This window comes from Octopus bimaculoides, chromosome 8 (genome assembly GCF_001194135.2).
Source record: "Octopus bimaculoides isolate UCB-OBI-ISO-001 chromosome 8, ASM119413v2, whole genome shotgun sequence".
In the NCBI taxonomy this organism is placed as follows: Eukaryota; Metazoa; Mollusca; class Cephalopoda; order Octopoda; family Octopodidae; genus Octopus; species Octopus bimaculoides.
In genome coordinates, this window is record NC_068988.1 from 66562023 (window position 1) to 66571672 (window position 9650).

The 9650-nt window shown below is 38.8% G+C and overlaps 1 protein-coding gene across 2 annotated transcripts in view; it reads left to right on the forward strand.

The window, feature by feature from the left end:
* LOC106867807 (atrial natriuretic peptide receptor 1) overlaps positions 1 to 9650 on the forward strand; it is an 822997-nt gene that overhangs the window by 722851 nt on the left and 90496 nt on the right. For both annotated transcript variants that reach the window (XM_014912829.2, XM_014912828.2), the window contains exon 14: positions 175 to 336. In XM_014912829.2, coding sequence (XP_014768315.1) covers positions 175 to 336 — 162 coding nt within the window. The remainder of the gene's footprint in view (positions 1 to 174; positions 337 to 9650) is intronic.

The following is a 9650-nucleotide window of genomic DNA, read 5'->3' on the forward strand; positions in this document are numbered from 1 at the left end:
AACCAGTTAGAATATGTCCTAGGTCTATTTGATGTAAGGTAACCTTGGGCCCCATAACAACTACTACTATCATCACCAAACTTTCTAAAATACATCATCTTTATTTAGTCTTTCATTGAATCTTCAAACTGTCACTTCTCAGTAACATCACTGTTTGTTTTTCTGTCTTTCCAGGACTACTGTGGACAGCTCCAGAATTATTAAGGATGCAAAATCGACCATTAGGAGGCTCAGCTAAGGGTGATGTCTACAGCTGGAGCATTATATGTCAAGAAATTATCTATAGAAAAGGTGTCTTTTACTTTCATCAAAACCGCAATGAAATGAGTCCCCGAGGTATGTCTGTTTTCTATATTTGTATTTTATGTGAGTGAAAGAGAGAGAGAGAGTAAAAGAGAATATTGCTGTTGATCAAATACAACATAAACATACTAAACATAACATAATAATTGAGGTTAACATATGTGGTGTGAATAACAACAACAAAACTTGTTAGTTTGTTGGGTTTTTTTGTGGAAATATGTAACAAAGCATTTTTTAATATAGACAAACATTAGTAAAAAAAATATCACAATAATGATATGTGAAGTTTCATCTTCCAATGAGATATATTGCTTTATTTTAATACTGAGCACACTCTTTTTCTCCTTTCTGTTAACATGTTTGAAATTATACATATAAATGCACATACACACACACACACACACACACACACACACACACTTCTTTCCTCTTTCTGATGAAGAGCCATGCTCAAGATGACACGCACACACACACACGCACACACACACACACACACACACACACACACACATATGAGATTAGTCAGCATATGAGATGTTCTCCTGGAGCTACAAGCTACAGTAGCATTCACCCTTAGTGGTTAGCTGCATTTAAGTGGCAAATATACTTCACGTTGTCGTGCAGCTACTGTTTATACCTCGTTCAGAGATTTAACATTGCTTGTTTACACTTTTTCGAGATCAGTGACTTTTCTTCACTGGAAAAAGGATATAAGTATTTGCATTGGGACCCCCCTTCGCATCGAAGATTAGTGATTGTCGTATGCTGATGAAGGGTAAATACCCAGAGACCCGGGTCCGTGCGTGTCACGTCAGGTTGCCGATGGGAAGGATGACTTCCCTTTGCAAAATACTGATAGGGCACAGAAAGTGTGTCAATAGCCAGCTGGAGGAGATGTTCTCCTGGGGCTACAAGCTACAGTAGCACTCACCCTTAGTGGTTAGCCACATTTAAGTGGCAAATATACTTCACGTTGTCGTACACCTACTGTTTATACCTTATTCAGAGATTTATTATTGCTATAAAATTATAAGTTTTCATAATAACTAACATCAACTTTAGAGATGAGACATTTTTTAGTATTTACATCATAACCATGCTGCAAATGATTTGGTCAACAATTGTCATTGGGTATCTTATTCCTGAACATATATATATATATATATATATATAGAGTGTAATGAACTCGATTTCAACCTAGAACTTGCAATTCTAAACTAAAGGTAATAACACTCATCCACTCTGCTACTGATGTTAATAATCTGAAAAAGTATAATCACAAATACATATGTGTGTATGTGTATATATATATCTGTGTATACGTGTGTGTGTGTTTACACTCATGCACATGTGATTGATTATATGTTGTTATATGTTTATATTTACTGAAATTTTTTTAGATATTATTGTTCAAAATTGTTGCTATCAATGATCTTCAAATGGTGTCACACTGGTATTAATTCTAAATTTTAACTTGAAGTATTGATATGATATGGATAATACACAAATCATTCATTCACTCATTCATTCATTCATTCATTCATGCATACATACATACATACATACATACATAAATACATACATACACACATATCTATGTATGTACATATTTATGTACAATATGGTTAGAAATATACAAGTGAAAGAGGACATCTAATGACCATAATGTAATGTATTTTTGTTTTATTACTATTTATTAACAAAGGATTGCTTTTATTTTTTAACTTCTCAAAAGACCATTGACAAAGAGTTTGCAGATCCAGTACCCAAGATATACTTTCAGTTTCATACACATTATTATTAGAGTGACAGAATACATACCAACTTGTCTGGAGCAAAGTATGTCTGAATTGGGATCTTGGGAAGAAAATGTAAATCCTTAATTCATATGCTAGAGCAAATGTTGGCACTCTGTTGGTTATAATGATGAGGGTTCCAGTTGATCCGATCAACAGAACAGCCTGCTTGTGAAATTAACGTGCAAGTGGCTGAGCACTCCACAGACGCGTGTACCCTTAACGTAGTTCTTGGGGAGATTCAGCATGACAGAGTGTGACAAGGCTGGCCCTTTGAATTACAGGTACAACAGAAACAGGAAGTAAAAGTGAGAGAAAGTTGTGGTGAAAGAGTACAGCAGGGTTCGCCACAACCCCACTGCCGGAGCCTCATGGAGCTTTAGGTGTTTGCACTCAGTAAACACTCACAACGCCCGGTCTGGGAATCGAAACCACGATCCTATGACCACGAGTCCACTGCCCTAACCACCGGGCCATTGCGCCTCTACCATATGCTACAAATGATCACAATATCTGGGAATATAAAATCTGTAAGACCTTCTTAAGATTTAAAGGATATGTTACCAATGAAAACCAGTCAACCAAGCAAGCTTTGTAAGGTGGCTTGTTTCATTGCCAACAGCCCAACCATGCAACAAGCTGCACTGAGTTTATTGCTACAAATAGCTCTAGGAACATAAAATGCATGCACACATACACACACACGCTTACCATGTGTATCCCGGTTTTACAGTCAGTACACCATATCCGCTTATGTCATAAGGAGTGATGCAAAGGATTAGTAGCAGGAAGGGCATTCAGCTGTAAACACAATCTCAGAAAAATAATCCGACTTATGCTAGCAAGGAAAAGCAAGTGGATGATGATGAATGTATATCTATATACATATACATCTTATTTTTGTTTTGTCCATTTTTCCATGCTGTAATAGGTAGGTGCATGTTGGTTCCAATGTTTTTTTACAGCCCAATGGATACTGATAGATATATCAGCAACATGATGCTGGGAGTTGAGAATGTTTTTGTCAGAAAAACTGTGGTGTGTGAAATAATGTCTCTTGTTCAAAAATAAAATACACTTCCATTAATAAAATCTAAATTTATGAACATAAGCTTAACCTCACAGCCATTGCACATCACATTAACTATAAATACCAGTGCCCCTGGACTGGCTCCTGAGCAGGTGGCACATAAAATACACCATTTCGAGCGTGGCTGTTGCCAGTACCGCCTGACTGGCCTTCGTGCCGGTGGCACATAAAAGCACCCACTACACTCTCTGAGTGGTTGGCATTAGGAAGGGCATCCAGCTGTAGAAACTCTGCCAAATCAGATTGGAGCCTGGTGTAGCCATCTGGTTTCACCAGTCCTCAGTCAAATCGTCCAACCCATGCTAGCATGGAAAGCGGACGTTAAACGATGATGATGATGACGATGTCATCATTGTTTTAATGTCAACTTTTCCATGCTTGTAAGGGTCAGACAGGATTTGCTGAAGGTTTGCTCTGACTGAATGCCATTCCTGTTGGTAGCCCTTACCTGTTTCCAAACAAAGTAATATTTTCCCATAACTAGACATGTTTTACATGGAAGACTGGAAACACAACTTTGCTTATATGCTGACGATGCTCATTTGCTACCATTACATTATACCTAAGCAAGGATACACACAAAACACACAGGCATATATGAAGGGGCGTTGATAAGTTCTTGGCTTTGGGCAAAAGAAAATACAGGAGGAGGAGTTAAGTATGATATTATTCAACATATTCTCCTCTCAGATTCATACACTTATTGCAGCAGTCCTTCAAAGAACTTCTAAGGTTGAGCTTTTAGCCAGACCTTTTATGATACCCTTAAAACCAGGAACTTTTCAGCACGCCCTCGTACATATATGTTGTATCGATGCCCCCAGGCGAAGAAGTAGGATCTCCCAAGACATATAAATAAAGGTAGTCTGGCCATAGTAGATGTTTGAGTAGCAGTCGAGTAGCAGTTGTGTAGCGGTTGAGTAGAGATCATACGAAGGTGCTAGATAGCAGTAGCTTGAGACATAACAATATATGATGGGCTTCTTTCAGTTTCTATTGGCCAATTGCATTCACAAGGCTTTAGTTAGCCCAGGGCTACAGTGGAAGACACTTGCCCAATGTGCCACACAGTGGAACTGAGGACAGATTGTTATCTTTATCTTTTATCATTTACTTGTTTCAGTCATCAAACTGTGGCCATTCTGGGGCACTGTCTTGAAGAAATTTTAGTCAAATGAGTCAATCCCAGCACTTATAAATTTTCAGAGCTGGGTACCTATTTTATCAATCTTTTTTGCTGAAATGCTAAGTTACAGAGACGTAAACACACCAACACCAGTTGTCAAGTGGTGGTGGTGGTGGTGGGGTACAAAAACAGATACAAATACACACACATGTAGATATACACACACACACATATATATATATATATATATATATACAATGGGCTTCTTTCAGTCTCTGTCTACCAAATCAACTCACAAGGTTTTTGTTGACCCAAGGCTATTGTAGAAGATACTTGCCCAAACTCCAGTGCAGTGGGGCTGAACCCAGAACCATGTAGTTGGGAGGCAAACTTCTTACCACACAACCAGGCCTGGTCTGAGTCAGTTCTTTATTTGGAGTTAATGCTCTCCTATACATGTCTGTGAAGTGCACCTTGCAGAAGAGGGTGGCACCATTCCATGGACACTGAATTCATTTTTGGATCATAAAGAAACACTCACATTTCATATCCTGTCACTAAATCAGAAGCTTTGGCTTCAAATGCTTCCAGCAGATCAGAGCAAGCTGCCACCATTTTCTCTTTTAAATCAGATGTCAACTGCTGAGGTACTTTCCCATACCTGAAGCCTTCAGACAGCTTCTGCAATACATTGTAACCACAGTCCATCTGTGCAGTAAAGTCACAGACTGTGATTCATCAGCTTGCACAAATCGATTTATCCACTTGCTGACGATTCTATCACTGGTCACACTTGATGATCTCTCATTACATGGTTGGTATTCAATGCTTTTTTACCATTCTTTAACCTTCCTTACCTATCTGTGCACATTGCTCTTGCCAAATAGTGTCATCTCTGTCAACAACCTTCTGTGGATGCTGGACAGCCTGCGCTACTTCCTTCATCACAAACTCAATGATGGCTCATAGCTTCTGCTTGGAATCCATTATTTGCATTCAATGAAAAAGAACAGGAAGAAGAATAATTATAGAGTAAGAATTACTCTATCAACAAATGCAATTTGAATGACGTTATTTTTTCTTTTATTCTTGTACTTGCCTCAGTCATTTGACTGCAGCCATGCTGGAGCACCACCTTAAAGGGTTTTAGTCAAAGAAATCAACCTTAAGACTTATTCTTTGTAAGCCTAGTACTTATTCTATCGATCTGTTTTGTCAAACCGCTAAGTTATGGGGACAAAAATAGACCAGCATCAGTTGTCAAGAGGGGGGATAAACACAGACACACACACATAAACACATACCTACACACACACACACACACACACACACACACATACATATGATGGGCTTCTTTCAGTTTCTGTCTCCCAAATCCACTTACAAGGCTTTGGTCAGCCTGAGGCAATAGTAGAAGACACTTCTCCAAGGTACCATGCAGTGGGACTGAACCCAGAACCATATGGTTGGGAAGAAAGTGTCTTACTGCACAGCCACAGCTGTGCCTGTTAGTTAATAAAAAGTTACTCTTGCATTTCTTATGGTACAACCCTCGTGTGTGTGTGTGTGTGTGTGTGTGTTTGTGTGTGTGTGTGTGTGTGTGTGTGTGTGTGTGTGTGTGTGTGTGTGTGTGTGTTTGTGTGTGTGTGTGTGTGTGTGTGTGTGAATATATTAAACTCTCTCCAAATATCTGATTATATGGATGTGTTCACCCACAAATCTTTACGTAATAAGGAGCTAAATGTAATTGTAATAGAGTATGTAATGCCAATGAAATGTGTTGATAGTTACTTTCATTTGTTCACTCACTTGTGCATATGTATGTGTGTGTGTGTGTGTGTGTGTGTGTGTGTGTATATCCCCTACAAACATGCATCTTGCAATAGAGAGCAGTGTGAAAGAGAAAGGGAGATGATAGGAGGTCTGAAAGAGTGAGTGATAGTGTGAAGTGAGGGATTCTGCGATGCGAAGGTATGAAATAAGGTTAATGGATGGTTCAGAAAACATTCTGAACTGTGTAAGAGAGGAAGAGAGATTGTTTGCACGTTTGATAGGAAAAAGTTACCTTCCTGTGTCATATCAATTTATAAGGGCCACTTTCCCGGTTTCATGGCATAAATATTCCCCACCTAGATGGGACACCAGTCCGTCGCAGGATTACTCATTTTTGCCGGTTGAGTGAACTGGATAAACATGAAATGCAATGTTTTGCTCAGGAACACAACACATTCCTCGGTCCAGGAATCGAAACCACTATCTTACATTCATGGGTCCAGCACTCTAACCACCAAGCCACACACCTCTATTGCATGTATGATGGGGAGGTAGTGTTGTATAATGAGAGAAGAATGTAGAACAGTAGTGGCGGTGGTGGTGGTGGGGGTCTACAGTTATATTTAATCTTTGGTCAATGCAAACCAACTAAAAAAACCCAAATTTTGTAATTAGTGGTACTAATGAGTTTAAGATAAAATTATAGCTGCTCAGCTATTGATATAACTCATGATGAAGATTGTGTTAACAGGAGTGGTTGAAGTGATGGTAGTATTAATGGTGAGGATGGTAGTGGTGTTGATGATGTTAGTAGAAGTGACACATGGGTGGTGATGGTGATAATATCTGTGAAAACTAACTAACAAGAATATAACGCAGAGCAACTAACATGACCATTATCAATTTCTGCTTCTGTTTCTTGTTGTTCAGCCCTAGGACAGACCTAATTGAACAAAGCTATGATCAAAAGTATTCCTGCCATGACCACACCATCTACATTTTACACACTATGTACTTTAAGGACCATATTGTAAAATCATCCATCTTCTCTGAAGACAGTACTGTGTGATTTAAGGGTAATTTCATTGCTATTTCTGGCAGTTACAGGCTTCTTTGCTGGCTACTATTTATTTATGCTTATGTGTGGTGATTGAGATGATGACGATGATGACGAGAGTGCAGCAACTGTTGCCATGGTCACAACAGTTGTCATTGCAAATCAAAATATTTGGACATTGATAACAAAATATTTGATGACCAAACTTACTCCTGTAGTTACTTCTGTTGCCAATGAGACAATGAGAAAGTTTGTATGTGGTCACTTGACCTACTAGATGTAATAGCTAAATCTTGATCAAACCATACACACATCCCTGCTACTGTTTAAAGCAAACAAGGAAGATGGTATTGGTTGAAGTAGTTTATAGATACACTAGATGGGATCGCCACGACTGGAACACTTTTGATCAAAGTTGACCTGGGGTTAAAGAACTATAGATGCTATTGCTTTTGTTCTTTTATTCTTTTATTTGTTTCAGTCATTCACTGTGGCCATGCTGGAGCACAACCTAAAAGGGTTATTTTAGTTGAAGAAATTGACCCCAGTACTTTTCTTTTAAGCCTAGTACTTCTACCAGTCTCTTTTGCTGAACCACTAAGTTACAGGGATGTAAACATACCAACACCAACACCAACTATCAAGTGGTGATGGGGGGGGGGATGAACACAGACACAAAGATATATACATATATATAAGATGAGCTTCTTTCAGTTTCCATCTACCAAATCCACTCACAAGTCTTTGGTCAGCCAACTATTGTAGAAAACACTTGCCCAAGGTGCCACACAGTGGGACTGAACCAAAAACCATGTGGTTGGGAAGCAAGCTTCTTACCACATAGCCACATGTTGCTATTATCCACACTGTGAAGGTACATGGCTTAGTGGTTAGGGTATATGGCTCACAATCGTAAGGTCATGATTTCGACTCCCAACAGCTTATTGTATCCTTGAGCAAGGCACTTTATTTTACATTGTTCCAGTCCACACAGATGGTGAAATTGAATTGTTCTTATAATTCAAATGCCCAGCCTTGTCACATTCGGTATATCATGCTGAATCTTCCTGAGAACTACATTAAGAGTACATGTATCTGTGAAATGCTTAGACACTTGTACATTAATTTCATGAGCATGCTGTTCAGTTGATCATATCACCTGGAATTCTCGTCATCATAATCAACGAACAGCCAGACAGATTGGGGTCAGGGGGATAGGCAGGATATTATCCACACCACCAGTACCACTACCAGTAACAACACCACTAACACCAACACTACGCCACCGTCTTCAACTCCACATACTCAATACCAACAATATCTCAGTCATACAATCACCAACACTACACAACCACCACCAAATTCTTCCTTCATACCAAGTCTCATCAAAATTGAAGAGGTAATTGTAATACTGGTTCAAAATTTTGGCACAAGACCAACAATTTCAGGGGAGAGACTTAGTCAATTAAATCGACCTCAGTTCTCAACTGATACTTATTTTATCGACCCCAAAGGGAAGAAAGGTAAACTCAACCTTTGTAGAATCTAAACTTAGATTGTAACAATGGACGAAATGCCGCTAAGCCTTTTGCCCGTGCAGAAATGATTATCTGCCTTAGGTAACTGTGATATTGGTTTCCAATTTTTGGCACAATGCCAGCAAGTTCAGGGAAGCAGTTAAGTCAATTACATCAATACCAGTGTTCAACTGGTACTTTATTTTATTGACCCCAAAAGGATGAAAGGCAAAGGCGACGTCAGCAGATTTTGAACTCAGAATGTAATGACAGATGAAATGCTGTTACACATTTTTGCCTAGCAGGATAATGATTCTGCCTGCATGCTGCCTTAGGTAATTGTAATATTATGTAATTTTATTGGGTAATCTGTCCTGAAAGCACTCACTGCTTCCACATCTGAAACATTATAAGCAACAATCAAAGAAAGAATTCTGCACTGATTAGCATAGAATTGCTAACCATCATATTCCAGCATTTGGTCCATAGAGATTGCAATTTGCTCTCTTTTACCACACCATCTGTCAACATGGTTGAGCAACTAATCCCAACCAGTCAGGATATCACTGAAAAGTCAGAGGCTACTGTGGTCATCTCAGAAATGATCTCTTCCCAATTATATGGTTCTGGTTTCAGTCCCACTGCATGACTCCTCGGGCAAGTGTCTTTTACTATAGTATAGAGCAAACCAAAGCATTGTAAGAAGGTTTGTTCAATGGAAACCAAAGAAGCTTGTCGTACATAAACACACACACACACACACACACACACACACACACATACACATACTACTTTTATTAAAGCTGCGAAATTTTTACAAAACTGTTACTCAGAGTTTCATTTTCTCGTTTTTCGGACAACTGTCCAACAAACTGAAATGTGAAACTGAATAACAGTTTTGTGAAAATTTTACAGCTCTAATAAAAACTTATTACTCTACCCTTGGTATTTGAGTACTAATTTTTTTCCACCTTGTGTTGCATTTATG